We start from the raw sequence: 25347 nt of genomic DNA on the forward strand, positions 1-25347 counted from the left end.
CTTTCAGATGTTTCCTGCTGCGACACCAGACTCAGAATAACACTCTGGTCCTGCAGGTTTTAGATGTTTCCTGCTGCAACACCAGACTAGGGTTAATGCTCTGGTCCTGCTGGTTTTAGATGTTTCCTGCTGCGACACCAGACTAGGGTTAACGCTCTGGTCCTGCTGGTTTTAGATGTTTCCTGCTGCGGCACCAGACTCAGATTAACGCTCTGGTCCTGCAGGTTTCAGATGTTTCCTGCTGCGGCACCAGACTCAGATTAACGCTCTGGTCCTGCAGGTTTCAGATGTTTTGTGCTGCGGCACCAGACTCAGATTAACGCTCTGGTCCTGCAGGTTTCAGATGTTTCAGAATGTTCCCAGCTGAAAACTGGATCACTTTGACTCATCAGAACCATGATTCTCAGTAGAAATCCTTCAGTCCATTTTGATCCTGATAAAACAGTTATTTTGGCTTTAAAATCTCTCAGATAAGTAGTTTTTGTGATTATTGGCTTTTGACACGGTTGGATTAGAATAAAGTACCGTTTCCAGCGCGGTACATGAGTCTGCCTCGGTTACCTACTGATCTTTGTGCTTCAGCTGTAATCTCTCAGATTTGGAAGACTGAAAAGCTTTGCTGTGCTTTTACAGTATTATGACCGAATGGTGGCTGATGGAGGACAGATGAAGGCTGACTGGATGAAGATGGTGGAGCTGTGTACTGTAGTAACTCAGGACAGCTGCAGATCAGTCGGACAGACGCCACTTTTACGGCTCTACAATGCTTGCAGTGTGTTTGGAGCAGCACTGCTTCCTTCTCAGCAGGAGACCAGATACACTCGGAGGATGTTTGGTTTGCTGAGTGAGGTCAAAGTTCACACCCAGAGGCTGAAGATGGAGAAAGCCTTCATGTTACCAACAAGTCTGCTGATTCAAGATTATTTTACCTTTCGTTTTATTTCGGCTTCGGTGCCAGCTCTTATTAAATCCCGGTTTGTGGTGGACTCCATGGTTCTAGTGGCAGATTACACGCATGTGCATGCAGTACATACACGCAGTATGTACACGCAGTTCGTGTGCAGAGAGAAGCTTCAGACGGACGTACGGCCACCGCTTGGACCTCCTCGGGCGTGTTGATGTTTTCTACCTGCAGTCTGCTGCAGTCAGACTGGTGCTTCAGGGTGGGAAAATCGAATCGAAAAATTGGATATCAGGATTTTTTGCTAAAAAATCAATTCTTTTTTCAACCAAAAATAATCCATAGTAAAATTTTTGTAATTTTAATTGTCTGTATTGATCTTTTTATTTGTCTTCTTGGGCATTCTAGCAGCAGAATGATGGTCTGGCTGCTGTGTTGTTTTTTCCCCTCATTGAAATCAAGAAAAACGACGAGCAAAATAAAAAGTTTTGTACATTTATTTTGTTTTCAATCTACAAAAATCATCAAATATCAAGGAATTGTGAGAATCGCAATTTATATTGAATCGGCGCCCAAAAAAATCGGAATCGAATCGGAACAAAAGCGTATCGTCACAGTCCTACTGGTGCTCACCGCGCTTCTCTTCCTCCGTCGCTGATGCATCTCCGCAGGGATTGCTACATCGTCTTTTGACGTAATAAATCTGCTTCATCATTTCTGGAAAGACGTTTTTATCGATGACACGTTTTTATTGATTGCTGCCAACTTTTGTAACTTGCATGTGGACGTGCGACATGCGACTAACCAGTAGGTGTCAGTGATGGTTGGACCTTACGTACACCCCTGCTTGCAGTGTGGTTATGTCGTAGTACTCCCTTGTGATTGGTCGTTTGTGATGATGCGTTTCTGAAGCTTGAGTCTGAGTCTGTGTGGTAAAACCGGGCTGCGGATCCAGAGGACCAGGACTGAGAAATGCTGCTCTCTGCTTCCTTACTAAAGGCAGAAAACAGTCCCATCTCAGGTCGGCCAGCTTCTGATGCATCGATAACTCTCTCCAACATTTCAGTTTCCTGCATGTTTGATGCCAGAAGGATCAGCTTGCTTAGGAAGTGTAGATTTACTGCAGACCAGGCCTGGTAGTCGTCATTTCTCTGTTTCAGAGACATTCAGGCAGATTTTTGTGTGAGACCTCGGTATCGTCCTTCGGGGTCATAAAACCTTCAAGTTGCTGCAGGAAAGCTGCTCCGTCTGAGTCGTTCTGGGAAACGTGACCCCAGTCAGGTTTCATGGCAGAAACGATGGGTTGAGGCAAACGGAGAAAGAGGTTCTCCACACAAACAGCGTGTCTCTGTGCGTTGGCTGTGGTTTGGCCGTGGCGAAGGCCGAGCTGGAGATCAACGGAGACCATTGTTGCCCCGAGCGACAGGCAAACCATTCTTTCCACTCTCCTTCTCAGCTCTTGTCAGTTGTGTTTTTTATTTAAGGAAAACTCTTCTGTTTCCATTACTGGCTGACAATGCAGGCCAGCATGTTTCAGACCAGTTTGCCTCCCCAGTCCACCGGAACCCCCGAGGCCGAGAGACTGCTGAACATACCCGCTTTTTCATGGCCTTTCAGTGTGAGAAGTCTGTTCTCAGGTCAAAGTCTGAACCAGTCGAACCAGTCGAGAGTCCAGCAACGCCAGAGTGCCGTTAGAGACAATCAACGCAACGCAGCGCAGTCATCGCTGCACCCGAAGCCGTCGCATCCTCCCACAGATCAAAATGTGTGGAAGAATTTTTCTCTCCTTACGGCCACCGTACCTCGTTGCTATTCCCATCTTCACCACTAGGTGTTGTAGTTCTTCCACAGCAGGAAGTTTCATTGTGCTGCAGGTTCAGATGAAACCCGGCGTGTGTCGGTCCCTTTTCTTCTTCGTTGGCTTCGGTCGGGGAGGATGTTAGGAATGTTTCCTCTACGTGTGTCTGTCAGGATCTCTGCATGCGCATGGTTTCTGCTCCCACTGCTCGCTGTTTCCTGAGAAATAAAACCGAAATCTACTTTTTCTCCCTTCCTGACATACCTGATCGACTTCCTTTTGATTGATTCCTCTCTGGTTTGCTGATTCTTCCTCTAACTGCTTTGATGGAACGAGGTCTAAACCCCCATCTCGCTTCTGGTCTGACCCTGAGATCGTTCTCGGTCTCCTGAGTAACCTTGTTGAAACCTTCTCCGTCCGTAACTCCTCCTGGCCGTACGGGCCCTGTAATTGTCTCTTCCTTTGCCTTGTCCCCTCTTGTCCTCGTCCACTTGTTGTCTTGGTGATTTTTGCAGCAGGTTGGTTATAACTTCATCCTACTGTTGCTTCCAGTACTGGGCTGCAGATCCACAGACTGTAACGTGGTGCTAACGGAGGCCCAGGGGGAGTTCACGTCGCCCTGCTACCCCGACAAATATCCCAATTCCCAGTCCTGTAAGTGGACCATGCAGGCCCCTGCTGGTTTCATCGTCCAGCTGTCCTTCCTGGACTTTGACCTGGAGGAGGCGCAGGGCTGCATCTACGACTGGGTCGTGGTGAACACCGGTAACACGGACGTAAAATTCTGTGGCCTGACGGCTAACGGGCTGACGCTGAACTCCACAGGGAACGTGATGGAGCTGTCCTTCTCCTCCGACTTCAGCGTGCAGAAGAGAGGGTTCAGTGTTAGCTTCCAGCACGGTAGGTTCAGGCTTCCAGCAGGATCTCTCAGGTTTCACATGCTGTCAATAATCCTGACTGTTTGGGGACTGGTGTGGCGTTGAGTCCTCCCATCCTCCATATGGAAAAGGAAAACTCTGCTAAATGATCCTTTAACAGGAACTGAAAGGAGGGAATCCTGCCGTGAGCTGACCAATCAGAAAGGAGATGCATGGCAGCTGCTCAGACAGCCAAACAAATGCCTGTTTGTTGTTCTGGAGTGTGTTTACGGTGGATTTTTACTCAAGCTGTTGCGTGCTGGGACACATTTATTCCCTGTGGATGAAGTTAAGATTAAAAAGTGATTGTGTGCAAATTTTCATCAGGATATTTATTTACTTCATGAACAAACAGGATGAAATGTGCCGTAATGATCAGTTAATGATGCATTTTCTCATCTCACATCTTTTCTCTTTACTCTCCCTTTGGCTTTCTTTCCTCTCCTCCTAGTTGCCGTGGCGCTGAGGAACCAGAAGGTGAAGGTAACCGGCGGTAACGGCCAGGTCACTCAGGTTGCCGCCTCCGTTTCCATACCAACGCTGAGTGAACTGACTGTCTGCTTTGAGGCGGAGCGAAGGAGCCAGAAACAGGTTGGGAAAAGCACCGACCAATCAGCATCCAGAAATGCTGCTTCTTATCTAGTTTTAACTGGAGTGTAAAAACGCTGTCATGGGTCTGCTGGTCCCGTGTTTACTCATGTTTTCCTTGTACAGGAATGTTCACTGTCAGGAACATTTCTATAATATGACGTTTATCAACACTGTGGCCTTCACATCAGTGTAACATAGATAATAACTGGTGGTTCTGTGTTTCCGAACAGGAAGAATGGCTCTTCACCTACAACGGTGGGAGCAACGTGGGGCTGAGTTTAGGCTCCGATCAGTCCGGGATGAACATGGTTATTGACAGCGTGGCCTGCTCGCTGGAGACCATCATCACCTCTGTAGACTTGACGTCCACCATGCGGCAGTTCTGCCTCCTGTGGTCATCGTCAGATGGCCAGGTAGCCGTTTATTTTGGTGGGAACTTCTTGAGAACGGCCTGTCCTTCCTCCAGTGGCCGCTCTGTACCGGCCGGTGGAACCTTCCGGTTAGGAGGTAATCTACGAGTTTGATTGTTTAAATCTTGTTCAGTTGATTTATGTTGGCTCATGTTATTGGTTGTTCAGGTCTACAGGAGACCTGTAGACACAATGCTGAAACAGAAGGTTTTAACATGGAGCAGCAGCCAGACTGACCTCCTGCCAGCCTCCTGCACTTTAAAAGCTCCTTTTCACCAGCTGGAAACCATTTGAACCAATCAGAGCTTTGCAGCTTGATCTTTGGGTAAAGTTGTTCTATAACCCAAAAAGACTGATCCCAACATGATTCTGATCCCACTCGGTTGTACAAAGTCGAGTTTTTAGGGATTTTGCATCAACTATTGTAGATCTTCATGATTTTCTGCACCTCAGAGTGGCAGTGTGTAACTCTGTGGGGTAAAATGTGATGAAAATCTGACCCTTTAGGAGATCTACAGAGGTTTTCCATCATTTCTATCCCACCCAGGATGTTTACAACATGTTTATTGTTTACATTAAAAAAATCCACAATAATCCATGATAAAAACCATTTTTTCCTCACATTTTCAGCATAAAAAAGATCAATATCACTGCTATGTTGCTAAGAAACCTCAAAAGTTACGATAAAGTCTTCCTGTCGAACGTTCCACCAATAAGAAAGCTTAGATTGATGGTCATGTCTAATCAGGAGCCACCAAAGATCAACAAGTGAGCAGAAAGTTCTGTTTGTCTGAAAAGAAAAAAAAAAAGTTGGGTTTTACTTTGTTGGAAAAATCAAACAAAATTTACTTATTAACCCCTTTTTATGCAAAAAAACCCCCATCCCCATTCCATAGAAACATGAACTGATTATAGACTTATAAATATGAATTATCCCTGTCAAGACGCTGTCGGCCAACCATCTGATCAGTTCTGTCTATGTGATCGAACAGCTCGCTGTAAATGTGTCACAATTCCAACCAATCACAGGCTCGGACAAAGTCATCCTGATTGGCTCCTTAGCTGAATCATGACTGCACTGGAAAAGATTGTTTCTAAGTTAGAAGGAGTTGTTTGTTTCAAACTTTATACAGTAACAGGAAAACTGGCCATTTTGATGCACGATATCTTTGCTTTAACTAGGCTAAATAGGCTAGCTAGGCTAGCAGCAAGACATACATTGAAAATGAATCAAGCCCAACTGCTAGCTCATTTAGCTTAGCAAAATCAAACAAAGATAGATCAGGATTATCTTTGTCAGTCCGAATGATGAAAGTAATGTTACAGATCTTTCCGTGCAATAGATAAATGCAGAATTTACTAAATAATAAGGGAATGAAAAACAGTTCTCACCATAAACCAGAAGTAATTTTCTGATCAAAAAATACTTGATGTGCTGGCTAAAACCAACTGCCTGAACTCAGGATGAACCTCCGCTGGCTCAGGAACTAGGCTCAAAATAACACAGTGTCTTTGCTTAATCTGTCATTGTGTACAAACAGCCAGTCTCTTGATATCCAGTTGCTAGCGTGTAACTTGGTGCTGTAAAATGAAATGCTGATGTAAAGTGATGCAGGAAAGTGGTGAAGTGCAGTTTCTCTTTCTCAGGACACTGCAGGGCAACAGCACCTCCAGGAATGTTACTGTTATCAATACGAAAGCATAATCTGAAAGACAGAAAGTCGCACTGTGCTAGCAGTTTGGGTGGTTTATAAACCAGAATGGAAAAAACATGCAGCTCTTGAGCACCGCAAGCACATTTTAAAAAAAGTCTGTCTGACCTGAACACATAACACTGACTGGTTTGGAAGTGTAAAGTTTGCTAGCAGCATCTTTGTTGAGAAAAAATAGCATAATAACACTGACTCGATGACGACAGCTAGCTCTAGCCACCCGACTTGGCGACTTGGTGACGTGACACTGTGACGTTACTAAGAATGGTTTATACCAGTATAAGCACATGGCACCAAAAATCAAGTCATGGAGTTCCACCTTTAGGAAAAACACCATTGTCTGAATCTAGTATAAACCAAAGCTGCCCTGTTTGTTCAGGTCAACATAACTTCAACGGAAACGTCTACAACCTCCGGCTGTGGAATCGTGCCATGACGGTGCAGGAACTCAACGTGCTGACCTGCGACATGGAGGGGAATGTCATCGACTGGGACAACAACCACTGGGTCATCCCGTCCTCTCTGGCCGAGACGGACAACACGCTCAGCTGCAGTGAGTACAAGAAACAACTGGAACAGTGGAGACAGATGCTAACATGGGTTTAATACAGAGGCAGGTACTGACCGGATGTCGAAACTAACAGCTTGCTCTTTATGAGGTTGCTCATTCGCAGTGAAACCAACTAAGTTCTCATGGTTTAGTTTATTCAGTTGTTTCAGTTCCTCAATGTTAATGTACTTCAAAGTACCCATGAGATCAATCATCATGTTAAAGTATTTTCATATTTATGGTGAGAATCCTTGTATGAGGTATGAAGTACATGGCTTTTGGACATTCTAAGAGTCCCTGTAGGACCGGATGTCAGAGCCTGGTCCGCTTTGCCGGCAGTAAGTCGGATTCGTTTCCAGTGAGGGTTGGACTCCGTCAAGGCTGCCCTTCAACACCAATTCTGTTCATTACAGAATTTCTAGGTGCAGCCGAGGTGTTGAGGGGATCTGGTTTGGTGGTCTCTGCTCTTTGCAGATGATGTGGTCCTGTTGGCTTCATCTCCAGCTCTCGCTTTAGTGATTTGAAGCCAAGTATGAAGTGGTCCAACAGAAAAAGGTGGCGTGTCCTGTCTGGATTGGGAACTGGAGGAGTTCCAGTATCTTAGGGTCCTGTTCATGAGTGAGGGAAGAGTGTGATGACGGGGACACGCATCGGTCCATGTGTTGTAGGGTCCTAAACAACATGCGGTTGAGATGAAAGGTGGTTCCTGATCAGGCCACTGCCGGTGACCAACTAGAGTAGAGGGACAATGAATAGTGATGAATACTATACTGTAGTCATTTTAATGGGAACTCTTTCTTTACAGGAGTTTCTTCTGCTGAGCATTTTCTAAAATTATCCTAAATTCTGTCGTATCTTAAAGGCTGGAAGGTGAAATTTGGATATTTTCAGTCATTATGAACATATTTCCAAATATTTGCATGTCTTTAGTGGCTGTGGCTTCGGAGGAGTACATGGTGTCGTAAGTAGCTTGATCCCTCGGCGCCCCGTTAGCAGCATGTTGACCCACACATTGGCCCAGATGTGTTACTGAAAGTCATCAATGCTGCTGGATGTAAACTTGGACCATTCCAGGAGACGCTGACATTCCTGATCTATTGGTCCAGAACGTCCAGCAGATGCTGACTTGATTAAGATCTGAGGAATTTAACCCATCCTTCATTAGTAATATAGAGCAGTGGGTGCCCAGGGAGTAGCAGAGGGCCAGGGGCCAAATTGAGGGCCCCTGAGTGGTTCACCATTCATGGAACTTTAAAGTCAAAGACAACTTTATTCATCCCTCCAGGGTAATCCAGTTAGACGCTTCTCAGTTCAACAATACCCACCATTAAAACCAGTTAAGAAGATAAAAACCTGGGTAGTCCAGACACCAAGCCAACCACCAGGAGACCACCCCACCAACCGTGTCTTAGTGAATGAAATCAAAGGGACACACAACCAAAGCGGACTCAATATGTTGCCCACCTCTGTGGGAAAACCTGTTTATTTTTATAACGTCATGTTTTTGTTCTTAATTCATGGCTGGTCGAAGAAAACTGTTTACAGCTATCCTAACTATACTTACTATGCTAACTATCCTAACTCTGCTAACTATCCCAATCATCCTAACCATGCTATCATAACCATGCTAACTACCCTAACTATCCTATTCTAACCATGCTAACTATCCTATCCTAACCATGCTTACTATCCTAACCATGCTAACTGTCCTAACCATGCTGACTATCCTACTATCCTAACCATGCTAACTATCCTATCCTAACCATGCTAACTGTCCTAACCATGCTGACTATCCTAACCATGCTAACTATCCTATCCTAACCATGCTGACTATCCTAACCATGCTAACTATCCTATCCTAACCATGCTGACTATCATAACCATGCTAACTATCCTATCCTAACCATGCTGACTATCCTAACCATGCTCACTATCCTATCCTAACCATGCTATCATAACCATGCTAACTACCCTAACTATCCTATTCTAACCATGCTAACTATCCTATCCTAACCATGCTGACTATCCTAACCATGCTAACTGTCCTAACCATGCTAACTGTCCTAACCATGCTGACTATCCTAACCATGCTAACTATCTTATCCTAACCATGCTGACTATCCTAACCATGCTAACTATCCTATCCTAACCATGCTGACTATCATAACCATGCTAACTATCCTATCCTAACCATGCTGACTATCCTAACCATGCTCCCTATCCTAACCATGCTAACTATCCCAACCCTTCCCAGCAGTTAAAGGCTTTTTTCTGACCAGAAGTTTGTAGTGGAAGCATCAGGATTCCTGACACAACTTCATCTGCTTTCAAGGCTCTCGGAGGAGGTGAAAGTCCCAACTCCACATAAACTCCTCGTAGTTTCAGGAGAGAATAGCTTTATTGTTCAGCCAGTGTGTTTACAAGCAGACTTCAGCCACATTCTGGTGGATTTGGACCTAAGATGACAGGTTAATGAGTTCCAGCTACATGCTTGGCTGTTGACCAGAACTCTCCAGAAACCCAGGAGGTCCTGCATGCCCACACAGACGTGCCACATGAAGGATCTGTTCCACATATTTGTTTTTAATGTTCCAGATACATGTTTCTATGATAAGAGTTTTTCTGCAGAAGTGATCCATCTCACCAAGTCTTACAGTCTTCGATCTGCCAAGAGACCTTTAGGATCTTTACAGATCAGAAAGAACAGAATGTTGTTGTTTTATCTCCTAGTTGGTTAATAAACCACATATTTAGGGAAATCATCTCATTGAGACAGTTTTAGATCATGGTGATTTTTTTTTCAAGACCTCCTCATATCAAATCACACCGACTGCAACAATGAGGACAAAACACAGCAAGACTTCCTGAAAGAAACTCCTGAACTTCGGACAAATGAGAAACATCTTCAAACAAGTGGTGAAACTTTAATTTCCTTTATTAAATAAAACCAAGGTGTCAGAAGTCCAGATAGTAGAGCAGAAAAAGACTTGTGTAGAAATACCAACTCAGCCTTTTTGCTGAAGTAATAGTGTAAACCTTCTCGTTTCAAAACAGACTAAAGTGTAAAAGTAAAGCAAACGTCAGGACTGAAGCTGAAGGTGGATTTTACTGGCGCCGCGTTCCGTTGGCTTGACGTACAGCTCTTCTGGTACTCCCTTCTGATTGGTCAGTTTGTGACAACATGTTAACTGGATTCTGGAGATTCTCCTGGATTTGTGGGGTAACCACGGCAACGCCACTGTAAAGGCCATTGATGCTGGACGCAGCATCAATGAGCTGATAGCCATAGATTGGCTGTTGGAGCAGGACCGCTGGTCATCGGAGGCGCCGTGTTGAGTGGTAGAGCCGACACGCATCCAGGAAAAAACCATAGAAGAAGAAGGTGAAGAAACACAGAAACCGCCAGATAAAAAACCCAGAAGAAACAACCTGTTTGAAGATGTTTCTGACTCGTCTCCAGTCTGGATAGTTTTCATTTCAGCTCCTTCCTGTCCCACAAAGTTCACGATGAAACCATTTATCTGCTTCACTCTGAGATCAGAACGTAGAATCCAGCGTCATGTTTCTGATGTCTGTGATGAAGCAGAAATGATTGACAGCTCACACACATGAAGAGAAAATGAAGATGCTGTTTATTCTGTTCTTCTGATGGGCCTGTCTAATTCCTGGTAGCTCTGAATGACTGGCACCTTGTTCATTTGTGCCTCCATGTTCATCCCAGCCTGTCGTATCTCCTTCCAGCCCTGCCTGCAGTTCATAAACAGCCTGTGTGACAGTTTGACTACTTACATTATAATTTGTTATCAGACCTCGACTGTTTTTCTGTCCCTGAGTAATTAACTTCCCTTTCAGCGTAAGAACTCTTCTGCATGACGAACATGACTGATGTCCACTAACCTGTCCGTCTCTTCGCAGTCTGCTACCCTCACTGCATTCGCTTAACAACCGCTGCACCAGCTAGTGGTGAGTGCTGCTAACACCCTGTATGTGTCAGTTTGCTTGTGCTAACAGATGATGCATGAATGAGGAAGCTTTTTGTTTCAAGCCGACGTGCATCAGCAGCAGAACATGAAGCCGCACCGGAACCAGATTTACAAGCGTTTCTGCCTGGAACAAAGAGCTGTGCAGCTGGTGTGGCTGTGTATTTAAATGAAAGGTGAGGTGTGGTTTATTGTGCTTCAGGTGGCGATCTGCTGCTGATTCAGCTGCAGCGGTGCAGAAAGGTGAAGCAGAAGGCCGCTGAATCATTCGGATGAAAAGGAAGATGTTTACAGAGCAGCAGTACTTTTCTCGCGCTCTGCTGGGATTTATCTCTCAGGGAGATGGGAACGTGTAACGTGTGCCAGATTTAGCCAAAAGGGCTAGTTTCTGTTCATGCTAACAGACTGTAGAGAGAAGAGTTGTAGCTGAACAAACGAGGTGGATAAAACAGGACTGATGTGTTTACGTTTCAACAAGCCGAATGGGACTTTACTCAGAGTGTTAATGTGTCAGAATAAAATGCAGAGACAAATAAAAATAGAAGCAGGAATGGTTATATTACTGAGCATAAGGCAAATAAATAAAAAATACATTAGAGATTAATAAAGGAAAGAGACGGGCAAACGAGAAACAAATTAATGATAATATAATCGTTTCTACAGAGAAAACAGATTAATAATCTTGGTAATAATAATAATAATAATATGCCAATAAACGTTAAGAAATTAACAGGATGCAAATAAAGACCCATTTTTGTTCAACGCAGAAGATTCGCAGATGGACGGACAGTTTCGTCTGTCTCCCGTATTCTGTTTTTCAGGGATTTATCTTTCCACCACTTGACTCAGAAAACAGAGCAGTACCACTGGAAACCACGGGGGGGGGCAGCGTTGAGTCGTATAGCTGACACAACCAGAGAAGAAGAGGGACAGGAAGAAGATGCAGAAACCACCAAAAAAAATGGCACCTGAATAAGAAGCAGGAGTGGAAAATAACAAAAAGCTTTTTCTTCTTCTGTTTTTACTTTTGTTGACGGTTGTAAAGAACTTTATAGCAAAGTGTTAAAACTAAACGCTGCCAGAACCCTGAGCTCAGCACTGCCCCCTAGTGGATGAACTGACTAATGAGGACGCCGACGTTTACATATGTAAGGGACTGAAATGGACCTTACGGATGAAGAAAGAAAGGGAATTAGCTAAATAAATAAGATATATAATAATCATAATTAAAGCTCCTAGCCCATCGGGTCATCGGGTCCTCGCCTCATGCCCAAGACACCCCCCCCTTGCCCACATTGTGGACTATGTTAAGGACCAAACACTTTTATATGCCTTTCTTTTTGTTGCAGATCCATTGTGTTTCTATGGGGATATACAATGCGCTTTAAGTAAAGAAATTGGGCGTAAACGCCAAGGTGGCGCACACCCCGTTGCCATGGTAGCAGGTGCTTAAGACACTTTATTGCTTCTCATGCAATGTTACACATGTGTACCAGGACCTACCAAATATGAATTCTTGGAATTTTCGTGCTGTTCGGATTTATTTCTGCGAAGACATGAGTAAACTGTGTTTCGTGGCGAGAAGGCTTTCTTCCATTGGTTACCACGGTAACACGCTTTCTCCTATTGGAAAGATTTCACTAACTTTTGGTCCCCATCTTGTCACGAAGCTTCCTGCTGAGTATGGAGTCAATCGCATGAAAACCCTCAGACTAGTTTGTTCAAATACGATGCGCTTAAAGTGATAAAAAGAGCAGAAACACCAAGATGGCGGACACCCCGTTGCCATGGTAACAGGTGCATAATTGAGTTTTTTGCTCGTCGTGGGTAGTTATACATGTGTGCCGAATTTCGTAGCCCTAGCTCAAAGTAGACGATCAGGACCCTCGGGACCCCCCAGAATGTGGGTGGTAATTTGAGGGAGAGGAAGGTTGACGGGAGAATGAAAGAAAGGGATGATGGGAAAACTGATCCAATCTGATGTTTTAACCGTCTTCTTTTTGATCTTCTCCCCTGAAGGTTCCAACACAGACGTGACCAGCAGCTGCGACTCCTCCCACCTGGGCTGCCCAGGTAGGCAAAACAAACACAAACCTTTGTTTCTACCTTCACTGTTGTTGTGGAGCTTCTCAGTGAAAGGTGTGTGTGTGTGTGTGTGTGTGTGTTGTACTTCCGTCATGATCCGTCATGTTTCTGATTGATGAAGTGATGCTGGAGGAGGCTGCGGTCGCGCTGCAGACCGTCGGCCGTCAGTCAGGATTAAAACGAGTGGAAAGTTGAGAAGAAACCGATAAAAACTTCCCTCTGAACTCTCAGGTGTTCAAGCTTCACTTCATCCAGCGAAGTAGCATCAGATCCACTTGTCTTTACAGGACGCTGCTTTCTGCTGTCAGTCTCTGCTCTGTAGGTCTTCAATCCGCAAAGTCCCCCTGCTGGACAGAAGCCTCGGAGGGACATTTTTCTGGCTGCCGGGTTGCCCGGAGCTTTTCCGACTCCGCCGATCCGCGAAGCCAAACATGGACATCTTGTTTTCTAACAGGAACGAGTTTCACACAGATCCTCCATGTTTTCCCAAAACCAGGAAACCTTTCGGCTCCGATCCCGCTCCGGACGGGACCGGAAGTCCGACCTGCGGGCCAGAGGTCCGACCCGCTCCGGACGGGACCGGAAGTCCGACCTGAGGGCCAGAGGTCCGACCCGCTCCGGACAGGACCGGAGGTCCGACCCGCTCCGGACGGGGCCGGAGGTCCGACCTGAGGGTCAGAGGTCCGACCCGCTCCGGACAGGGGCCGGAGGTTCCGACCCGCTCCGGACGGGGCCGGAGGTCCGACCTGAGGGTCAGAGGTCCGACCCGCTCCGGACAGGGGCCGGAGGTTCCGACCCGCTCCGGACGGGGCCGGAGGTCCGACCTGAGGGCCAGAGGTCCGACCCACTCCGGACAGGACCAGAAGTCCGACCTGAGGACCGGAGGTCCGACCCGCTCCGGACAGGGCCAGAAGTCCGACCTGAGGACCGGAGGTCCGACCCGCTCCGGACAGGGCCAGAAGTCCGACCTGAGGACCGGAGGTCCGACCCGCTCTGGACAGGGGCCGGAGGTTCCGACCCGCTCCGGACGGGGCCGGAGGTCCGACGGAAGGAGAATGAACAGATCAGAGACCTGAAGAAAAGAAGTGGGAGAAAGAAGACCTGCTCAGGAGGAAAACTGGATTTTTAGTTTTACTTTCAGTGAATGCCGAGGGAGAAGCGACATTCCCATCGTTCCAAAGACATCGGCTCGCCACGTGCGGCGCAGACGTAAAGCTGTGATTTGTGGTGTTTGAAGCGATGTGCGCTCCGCTGGAAGACGGGATGAAGAGGTCGTGTGAGGACAAGAATCCCAACCAGGAGGAGGAAATCCTGGAAAAGAGGATTTACTTTCGCTGCTGTACGTTTACGCTCCGCCGACCTTCCCTTGGAATTCCCAGTCGTTGCCAAACATTCGGCACTGCTCACGCTCCCATCTGTCAGCTGGGGTGTCCGGTTCCAGTCCTGGAGGGCCACCACCCTGTAGGTTTTCCATGTATCCCTACTCCAACACGCCGGACTCAATTTATTCAGTCATATCAACTCCATAGGCAGTTGGAGCTATTTAACGGAAGCCAGGTGTGTTGGAGCAGGGATACATGGAAAACTGCAGGACAGCGAGGACCGACTTTGGACACTCCTGCTTTAAAGCCTGGCCTGAGAGGAAAACATCTGGACCAGCAGCTGCTGCAGAGCTGGAATGTTGTCCATACTGGCCTCAAACGACTCTGCTCCGGAACGCCATGGGATCAAGAAACTTCATGTGATCCAGAACTTGATGTGATCCAGAACTTGATGTGATCCAGAACTTGATGTGATCCGGAACGCCATGTGATCTGGAATGCCATGTGATCCAGAACTTGATGTGATCCGGAACGTCATGTGATCCGGGACGTTATGTGATCCGGAACGCCATGTGATCCAGGACGTCATGTGATCTGGAATGCCATGTGATCCAGAACTTGATGTGATCTGGAACGCCGTGATCTGGAATGCCATGTGATCCAGGACATCATGTGATCTGGAATGTCATGTGATCCAGAACTTGATGTGATCTGGAACGCCATGTGATCTGGAATGCCATGTGATCCAGAACTTGATGTGATCCGGAACGCCATGTGATCTGGAACGCCATGTGATCCAGGACGTCATGTGATCCGGGACGTCATGTGATCTGGAACGCCATGTGATCCAGGACGTCATGTGATCTGGAATGCCATGTGATCCAGAACTTGATGTGATCTGGAACGCCGTGATCTGGAACGCCATGTGATCCAGGACATCATGTGATCTGGAATGTCATGTGATCCAGAACTTGATGTGATCTGGAACGCCATGTGATCTGGAACGCCATGTGATCCAGGACGTCATGTGATCTGGAATGCCATGTGATCCAGAACTTGATGTGATCTGGAACGCCATGGGATCCGGAGCTCCAGGGACTCGGTCAGAACAGTAGCCGATGACCTGGCCCAGTCCGTCTGCTGGAACCTCAGAGGAACGTTTCTCCAGACGTCGCTTTCGGAGGAATCGGACTCATGAGACGTGCGAAGCGGAGCTGATGGGATATAAATGTTTTATGACGGGAAGGTCGGCAGGCCGTGGGAGAACACGGACACGGCTCTGTGTCTCCGTTCCCAGCTGAACTGGTCCATGAAGGTTGAACTGGAGAGCAGAACCTTGAAGCCTTTTCCCAGTCTGACTCTGACCCCTCGTCATAGTTCATGTTGGATCGCCTCCAGCGAGGCTGGAAATCCGGTCCCTGGACGTGTCCATGTGGTCGCAACAAAGCTGCTGACAACGCTGACACCATCACTGCAGATCCCGGAACGCTGGGAACTTCCTCAGTCCGGTTTGCTCATTGTCACATGTCTGTAACTTCTGCTTCTGCTGCATGTTTATCTCGTCTGAACCTGCTCCCAACCTCGGGTCAGGACCCCAAACCCCACAGGGGTCCTCAAGGTCGTTCCTGTTTAGCTTCTTAGATTTACGGTTACAACCACGCCGAGACGGGTCGAGGAGTTTTTAACGATTCCTTCATGTGAGCGTTCACCGCCTCATCTCTGGAATTCCCTCCCAGCAGGCCTCTGGAACGTGGACTGCTAACCTGTTCAAACCACCCTGTTAAAGATGGCTGACTCTCTCTAGTTACTCCGTCCAGCCGTTTATGTTGGTGTTTTATTATCGTTTCGGTCGCGGTGACGTTCCGCTAGAAAGTTCTTTACTGTCTGAAAACACCAGAAGAAGAAGAAAACCACAAAGTTCCTATCAGCTCTCCTCGCTTGCTTTTACGTCTTCTTCAGGTGCTTTTTATTTGGCGGTTCTTCTTCCTTTCCCTTTTCTTCTTCTGTGGTTTATTCATTTTGCTGGCTGCATGCCAGTTATACAGATCATATCTTTATGCTTTTTTATCTGTTTAAGCTTTTTGCCCATGGATCGATCTGACCAGGTGTCCTCACATCATCAACCCCATGTGATGCTCGCAGCTGATTGGCCAGCTGTTGCAGTGTGTTGCTCGCAGCTGATTGGCCAGCTGTTGCAGTGTGATGCTCGCAGCTGATTGGCCAGCTGTTGCAGTGTGATGCTCGCAGCTGATTGGCCAGCTGTTGCAGTGTGATGCTCGCAGCTGATTGGCCAGCTGTTGCAGTGTGATGCTCGCAGCTGATTGGCCCGCTGTTGCAGTGTGATGCTCGCAGCTGATTGGCCCGCTGTTGCAGTGTGATGCTCGCAGCTGATTGGCCCGCTGTTGCAGTGTGATGGTTGCAGCTGATTGGCCCGCTGTTGCAGTGTGATGCTCGCAGCTGATTGGCCCGCTGTTGCAGTGTGATGGTTGCAGCTGATTGGCCCGCTGTTGCAGTGTGATGGTTGCAGCTGATTGGCCCGCTGTTGCAGTGTGATGGTTACAGCTGATTGGCCAGCTGTTGCAGTGTGATGCTCGCAGCTGATTGGCCAGCTGTTGCAGTGTGATGGTTGCAGCTGATTGGCCCGCTGTTGCAGTGTGATGGTTGCAGCTGATTGGCCAGCTGTTGCAGTGTGATGGTTGCAGCTGATTGGCCAGCCGTTGCAGTGTGATGCTCGCAGCTGATTGGTCAGCTGTTGCAGTGTGATGGTCGCAGCTGATTGGCCAGCTGTTGCAGTGGGATGCTTGCAGCTGATTGGCCAGCTGTTGCAGTGGGATGCTTGCAGCTGATTGGCCCGCTGTTGCAGTGGGATGCTTGCAGCTGATTGGCCAGCTGTTGCAGTGGGATGCTTGCAGCTGATTGGCCAGCTGTTGCAGTGTGTTGCTCGCAGCTGATTGGCCAGCTGTTGCAGTGTGATGGTTGCAGCTGATTGGCCAGCTGTTGCAGTGTGATGCTCGCAGCTGATTGGCCCGCTGTTGCAGTGTGATGCTCGCAGCTGATTGGCCAGCTGTTGCAGTGTGATGGTTGCAGCTGATTGGCCAGCTGTTGCAGTGTGATGCTTGCAGCTGATTGGCCAGCTGTTGCAGTGTGATGGTTGCAGCTGATTGGCCAGCTGTTGCAGTGTGATGGTTGCAGCTGATTGGCCAGCTGTTGCAGTGTGATGCTCGCAGCTGATTGGCCCGCTGTTGCAGTGTGATGCTCGCAGCTGATTGGCCAGCTGTTGCAGTGTGATGGTTGCAGCTGATTGGCCAGCTGTTGCAGTGTGATGCTTGCAGCTGATTGGCCAGCTGTTGCAGTGTGATGCTTGCAGCTGATTGGCCAGCTGTTGCAGTGTGATGGTTGCAGCTGATTGGCCAGCTGTTGCAGTGTGATGGTTGCAGCTGATTGGCCAGCTGTTGCAGTGTGATGCTCGCAGCTGATTGGCCCGCTGTTGCAGTGTGATGCTCGCAGCTGATTGGCCAGCTGTTGCAGTGTGATGGTTGCAGCTGATTGGCCAGCTGTTGCAGTGTGATGCTTGCAGCTGATTGGCCAGCTGTTGCAGTGTGATGCTTGCAGCTGATTGGCCAGCTGTTGCAGTGTGATGCTTGCAGCTGATTGGCCAGCTGTTGCAGTGTGATGGTTGCAGCTGATTGGCCAGCTGTTGCAGTGAGATGCTTGCAGCTGATTGGCCAGCTGTTGCAGTGTGATGCTTGCAGCTGATTGGCCAGCTGTTGCAGTGCGATGGTTGCAGCTGATTGGCCAGCTGTTGCAGTGCGATGGTTGCAGCTGATTGGCCAGCTGTTGCAGTGTGATGGTTGCTGTTGCGGTCTCTATAAGAACCATGAAGCGGTTCTGAAGGTTTTTCCAGGACCAGCTGCAGGTTTGTGCGCTAACTGTTCAGGTCCTCCTGTCGGCCATGATTTTGTTGCATCTCGTCTCGATGAAACTACGAGCGCGACGGCTGTGATGTCATGAATGAGTTCTATATGAACTTTTCTCCGGATGTTACGTGTTTCTCACCGCTTCATGTTTTACTGCAACGTACTATGACATCATGCAGCATCACAAGCATTCATCTTCCTCTACATCTGTGTGTTTCCTCCCATCGCCTGCTCCTCCACCAGCAGCTTCCTCCCCCACCACCTCCTCCACTGCCTCCACTAACACCATCCATGCTACTAATGTCATCAGCCACGGTAAGCAAGCCCTCACCGCCTCCACGTCGGCTTCCAGTCATTCTTCCAGCCTCCTCTTCCTCTTTCTTCTTCCAGATGTTGCTGATTTTAACTTCCTGTCTGATCTGTTGTGTTTTCACCTTTTCATTTGGTTTTCCATGTTGAAGTCGGGGCAGGCCGTTCTCCTCATCTCCTTTAGATTTCCGCTGATGAAGGCCTCGGTGACGCACTTTGCCTTTTCTTTGCTTGTTAACACACGTGGAAGTCATGGTCAGATTAAATCTTCTTTTCACCGATGTCACTGGGAATTGATTTAATAAATTCACCAACAATGTGATGATGAAGCTTAGATATGTGGCGTTGAATTGTTTGAATAAAGTTCTCACAGCTTTTACCGCGTTGGAAACAGAAAAAAATGTATTCCAGCTGATGGAGAAAGTCTAATAAAGACAGAATTAGTCAGTTATTTCTACGGTTTACTTGGACTGAAAGCTTGAATAGAAGTTTTCCTTCGGTATAAATTAAATCATGCAATGAAAATCACACCTTTTTGTTTGTACGCACCGTCAGAAAAGTGCTGTCTAAATGTCAGTAAAGTGAAAGGGCCGGTGTTTTCTGACCCAGACATGGGGGGTGCTGCTATGGATTCACATGATATGAACTTCAGTGTGACCGTCAGTAATGTGTGTGTTTGTACAGCATCTGCTTGTTCTCCCACCACCTTGTTCACCTTTCCATCCTCATCTTCATCACATCACTCCTTCCTCCATCTTCATCTCTAATCATCTTTAATTAATCTCATTAGGCCTCCGACAGTGGGACTGAAATAACCAAATCTAATTAATTAGAGGCTTAATTAGTAAATGCCGATGATCACATTTTAATATATTTTTCACGTAACAATATTTGTCCCTAAAAGGAACTTTTTTATATTTAAACGTATTTTAATGGACGACTGAATGGAATCAAAAAATCGACACAGACGTTAACGTTATAAATTCAGGCTCTGTTTGGAAGATTGATTTAATATTAAAACAGGAATAGACTTAAAGTGTCATTTTGAGTCATTTAACTAGCAGCTACAGCTGTTTTCTTAACTATCTGGATGCCAAAGACGTCTTGTCATGTTTTCCATGTTTTTTCACGTATATAAAAAAGATGGGCGGAGCCTCCGTGACGCCACCCGTAGGTTTCTGAAGAGCTGAATTGAAGCTCGGTGGGTGGTTCCTACCATCACCATCTTGGCAGGGGCATGTGCGTCATCTCGCACGGAAAATACAAATATGGGCAAAGAGGTGGAGCTGAGAGGGGGGCTGTGAGCGTCATGGTGGATGATTGACATCGAGCGAACTCCGAGCTTTCTGTAGCTAAGAGCTAACCGAGCTAACCTGGAGATAACAGGAGCTAACCAGCTAACGGAGGTAAGAGGGCTAAAGCTAAGTCACGTTGTTAACCGGCTAAAAACCGCGGTTGTTCTACGTTCTTCTGACTTGAAGCGGGAGATCAGTGCCTGTCAATCAAAAGGACACGCCCCTAAATATGCCGAACTTTGAGATTAAATTACTTTTAAACGGGCGAGTTAGAAAAAAAATTTACTCCCCCCACAGTTGTCATGAAGGTAAACCTGACCTATTAAACCTAAAATGGATTTTTTGTATCAGGCTGTGAACAGCTGACTGGAGGAGAAATGTGGAAATAGCTTCGATCTTTGTTGGAAAGGAGCATGTTGGGTGACGTACATGTTTCTGCTCCGGTTCTCCAAACTCTGTTGAAATGGGTTTCTGTCCCAAAAAATAAAAATAGAGCAGTTAAACTACCGCAGTCGTAGACTGTTCCCAGCACTCGTACCTTTGATCCAACATAAAACCCCAAAAATCCAGTCCAGCATGAGCAAATGTTAAAGCTACGGTTGCACATGATGTCTGATCAGCTGACTGACATGCTGTGGTTGTTTACCTCCCTCATAGCCGAGCAGACAACCGGCATCGCAGCAACCGCTTCGTCTGCTCCCACTAACCAGCCAGCTACTAACCCAACGAAGCATGGTAAGAGCTCTTCACCTCCTTCACCCGGTAGATAAGGGTTCAATCCCGCAGCCGAAACGTATCAACTGCTTTCATCCTGCTGCGTTTTAACCACTTTGCCATTAAAATCTTCCACTTGTTTCTGAAGTTTCAGCTGACTGTTGCAACAAGTTTATATATTTCTCTATATTACTGCCAAAAAATTTGAATAGTATGAACAATTTTTTTAATTTTTTTGTGTCACAAATTTGTATATAGATAAAAATTTTAAACTTCAGATCAAAACTGAGTTTCTACTCAGTTTTTAGTTTGCGCCTTAAAGGGTTAATCAGAAATCATTGCTGGTACTTTGTAAAGCTGCTTTATGCTATGAAAAATGTTTTATAAATTCAATTTGATTCAAGACAAATTCTGTTTTTTAATTTAACTCATTATTTCCCATCAAACATGTTGGGTTTATTCGATAAGAAAAGAATAAAACTTACTGTGACATAGTGATAAAGTTTTCCTGAGTTTAATGAAGGAAAATTTACAGCTTTAAAAACAGAAAACTGAAACAAATTCATCACATGTTCAAGGTTCAGCTCGGTGATCTTTACTGCTTTTAAAGAACTTTTTTATCCGATGTCTAAAAAAAGAAGCCGAGCGAACTAAAGGCCTATTTCTGCTTCCTTACGTATGTTAAGGTCAACGTCCATTTCAAACATCGCCGTCCTCATACCACCACGTCTCCCTTGCCATTGTTGTGAAGTCAGTTCATCCACTAGGGGGCAATGCTGAGTTCAGAGTTCATTTTGTGTTCTGACACCTGTTGCTAGCGGTAACGCACTGCTATGAAGTTGTTTACAACCATCCAGAACACGCGGCAACCTCCGCCAGTTAAAAGTGACGCCGATGCTGAAGTGCATAAAACTGCAGTTCCCCCTTCATCCACTAGGGGCTGCAAAACAGAGCAAATCCCCATAGACTCCCATGTTAAAAAGACCAATTTTACAGCAGAAATAAACATGTTTACAGCAGGAATAAACATGTTTACAGCAGAAATAAACACGTTTACAGCAGAAATAAACATGTTTACAGCAGAAATAAACATGTTTACAGCCTGGATTCAAAACCCATATTAGGTTTAATAGGTCAGGTTTACCTTCATGACAACTGTGGGGGAAGTGAATTTTTTTAAACCTGCCCAATTAAAAATAATTTAATCTCGAAGTTTGGCATATTTAGGGGCGTGTCCTCTTGATTGACAGGTACTCGATCTCCCACTTCAAGTAAGAATGTAGAAAAACGCGGTTTTTATCCGGTTAACAACGTGACTTAGCTTTAGCCCACTTACCTCTGTTAGCTCGGTTAGCTCTTAGCTACAGAAAGCTCAGCGTTCGCTCGATGTCAATCATCCACCATGACGCTCACAGCCCCCCTCTCAGCTCCACCTCTTTGTCCATATTTGTATTTTCCGGGCGAGACGACGCACATGCCCCTGCCAAGATGGTGATGGTAGGAACCGCCCACCGAGCTTCAATTCCGCTCTTCAGAAACCTACGGGTGCCGTCACAGAGGCTCCGCCCATCTTTTTTCAAGTCAATGGTCCAGAAACACCAGAAGAAGAAAACCATTAAGTGTTTTATTGTTCGCCTCAACTTCTTTGGGTGTTTTGGTGGTTTCTGTGTCGTTTGCTTCCTGTTCCTCCTCCTCTTCTTCTTGGGTTTGTTCCTTTCGCTGGTTGCGTGTTCCCTCTACAACTCAACACTGCCCCTGGTGGTTTGTCGTGGTATTGTTCTGTTTTCTGCTAAGATCGGACTAAGCTGCGTGGGAAACCGCCCCATGCTGACGGACGAAACAGTCCGTCCATCTGCGTGGAGCAGAAATGGGCCTTAACTGAGCAGCATGTTGTAACAAGAGGAACTAACTTGTTGTGACCGTCCCGTAAAATACCAGAAGATTTAACAAAAGTAGATGTCTGTGGTTTAACTTAACACTTTGACAAAGCAGCTTAAAGGCTCCGTTACGTCAGCTTGTGTGGCACGGCGAGCCAACCAATCAGAGCAGACTCAGCTCTTCTAGAAGGAAACCTGCTCAAGCTGCTAGCTGCTCATTTAAACCAAAATAATCTCATGCATGTAGTTCTTCTTCTCTCCACTTCTACATGATCATTTCTCTCTTATGTTTGAGATTTTATTAACAAAGAACTTCTGTCTGATCAGTGGAAGATATCAGTGTGTGACGGTGAATCCAATGTTTTTGCCAAAAAAAAAAAAAAAAAAAAGACCTTTTATTGCATCTGTAGATTAAATTCTGTAAAATTCTTAAAGAATTTAATAATTTCTTCTTTCTCCATCTTTCAATCATGCCTATCCTTCTTTTCTTCACAAATACGTCCAGGAACGAAGCCTCTGCCGCTGTTCGTAGCGGCCAACCAGCCAGCGACTAACATAGCAGCCGCTACCGCCTCCTCTCAGGGTAACCCTGCATGCATAGCGACGCACATTGCTTCCACGCTTTTCTGTTCGTCTTCTCTGTCCTGTCGTCACATGGGAGTGATTTCATCGTTCCTTTCTGGCTCTAACCTTTATGTTCCGAAGCTCATTGTTGTGAAAATGTGATGAAGTTGTTTTCCTTCCTGTTTCTGTAACGTGATGCCGTCTGCTTGGTGTGACAGCGGAGGAGGCTGCTGACGTTCCAGCTTTTCCACGGCCTGGACGTCGGGCTTCGCGCTCCGAGCACCCGACTGGTGGTCGTGCTCCCAGCCTTGGTCCAGTTGTCAGACTTTCTGGATCTGAATCTGCCAGAGCCGAACTTCATCCTGCAATCAGACAAAGCAGACGCGCTTTAGCACCGCCTCCTGGAGCTCCTCTTCGCAGGTCGATTACGGATTTCAGCTCGGCAGCTGGAGCCTCCGGCCCCCCGAAGCCGCCACATCAGCTCAGACCCCTAGCTGCAGTCCCCGCTCCACATGAACCATCTCTGCCCAGACCCCCAGCCCCCGTCCGGAGGGTCACCTACCATCGAAGCTCCAAACCCTCCCTGGGTTTGGGTGGGTTCATCTCCACACCTCTGAGGAAGCGGCCGAATGCAGGACGGCGGCCCGCTACCACCAGAGCGCCACCCAGCAGGGTGGAGGTCTACGTCACGAAACCAGCTGTCCCACCGACTTCCAGAGTTTGGCTGAAAAACACGACCCACATGCTGGGAGGTGTGACGAGACCAGCTGCCACGAACCCCGCCGCCACTTCGGTCTCCTCTCAGGGCTCGTCTCCATGGCAACTCAGAGGTGAGGCTTTAGATGCAAAGGAGTCTTCGCTGTGGTCGGCGCAGATCAGCAGAAAGAACAAACCTGCAGCGCCGCGGTGGTCGCTGCTGAGCGGGAGCGGCGGAAACTGGACCGGGTTCTCCTCAGGTTCTGAGGCGTTCCGGTACGATTCCACCGAGCTCGCCGAGGAGGCCGGAGCCTACAGCCGCTATGAACTGGATGCAAGTGACTCCCTGGAAGAAGCGTCCAGTATGTCTGAGACGTCGGCAGCAGGTCTGAGCGAGTGGGACGTCCTGCGGAGACGTGGACCGGAGGGACGGTCCCCCACAGCAGCCCAGGAGATGGAGACGCCGATGCTCACACCGCCAACGGCGTCCGTCTTCCCGCCGCAGGCCTTCTCTTTGGTCCTGTGGCGGAAAGACCGGACCGATGGGTCCGTTTCTTCACCTCCTCCACTCCGTCTCGGCAGAACCAGCCGGGTTCATCATGTCAGCAGTGGAGACGTACATCCATCAGGCTCCACCCATCCGTCCCCCGCTTCGCCAGAAACGTCCCCCTCTGACACCGCCAGCATCGTTCCTTCCTCACTTTCTCTGATTTCTCTCTCCTCCTCCTCCTCGTCCTTCGTCCCCGGTAGCATCGCTCCATCCTCTCCCCTGTCACTGTCAGACAAGTCAACTGCTCCCCTCTCTGCTCCTCAGCAAGCCTCTCTCCTCCTGGCCTCCTCCTCTTCCTCGCAGGCCGAGGGACGGCTTTCCGACGGCTTTCCGTCCTCTCCGTCTCCGTCTTCCGTCCTTCGGAACCAACACCAGGTTGCCGGTGCAGAACTCTCCTGGCCTCGTGGGTTTTCGGGCTCTCAGACGCCGGCCGACGACGGATCGCCGCTCCCTGAACACGTTTTAGCTTCAGCAGAAAAATCTTCCGACGGCAAGTCGGAGTCTTCCAGAATCGATCCGAACGCGTCGGGAAGCGACCAGTCGCTGAGTCCTGGCCCAGAGACCACCTCCAATCAGACCAGATCCCCTGTGGAGGGTCTGAAGCCGGCCTCAGAGCCAGTCCGTCAGCTCAGACCTCAGTCTGACCAGACGGATTTGACTGGCGTCCGTCTAGTTTCAGGTGAGTGGCTTCAGGTACGACGTCCGCCGTCTTCCTCGCCGCCAGTCGGCGTTCGGACCGAACGCACCACGGCTCTGCTGCAGGCCAACATCCGCACACACCCCGATCCGCTTTCTTCTTCTTTGTCTTCCCGTCTCCGTGACAACCAGTCCCTCGATGCATCGGCTGCCGGGATCACAGACGGTCCTCTTCCTCTCGCCTCGGCGCAGTCATCCTCAGAGCAGAGCAGATTCCATCTCGGCTCTGCGTTTCCCAGAGTTCCCGCTCCGGAACACCTCGCTGCGTCTTCGCTGACCCCTCAGCTCGCTTTGGGGCCAGATTACACGCTCGGCTCAGCGCACGCATACGTGCACGAGCCTGAACACGCACAGGTTCATGTTTCACCCTCTCTCTCTCTTTCGGCGAGCCTCACACCTCATACTCACTTCCCTTCTGCCATCTCCTCCCTCCCCCTCCCATCCTTCATCACCCCCTCCCTCG

At 47.7% G+C, this 25347-nt stretch overlaps 1 protein-coding gene across 4 annotated transcripts in view; it reads left to right on the forward strand.

The window, feature by feature from the left end:
- The window catches only part of adgrg6 (adhesion G protein-coupled receptor G6), a 136519-nt gene that overhangs the window by 35611 nt on the left and 75561 nt on the right, over positions 1 to 25347 (forward strand). For 3 of the 4 annotated variants that reach the window (XR_013771611.1, XM_079255006.1, XM_079255007.1), the window contains exons 3-7: positions 3252 to 3599; positions 4068 to 4207; positions 4438 to 4714; positions 6709 to 6882; positions 12879 to 12932. Coding sequence is in view for 3 of the 4 variants with exons in the window: in XM_079255006.1 (XP_079111132.1) it covers positions 3252 to 3599; positions 4068 to 4207; positions 4438 to 4714; positions 6709 to 6882; positions 12879 to 12932 (993 nt within the window). In the remaining variant the exon portion in view is untranslated. The remainder of the gene's footprint in view (positions 1 to 3251; positions 3600 to 4067; positions 4208 to 4437; positions 4715 to 6708; positions 6883 to 12878; positions 12933 to 25347) is intronic. The other variant, XM_079255008.1, reaches the window with a different exon arrangement.

Source organism: Telmatherina bonti (genome assembly GCF_933228915.1).
Source record: "Telmatherina bonti genome assembly, chromosome: 16".
Taxonomy (NCBI): Eukaryota; Metazoa; Chordata; class Actinopteri; order Atheriniformes; family Telmatherinidae; genus Telmatherina; species Telmatherina bonti.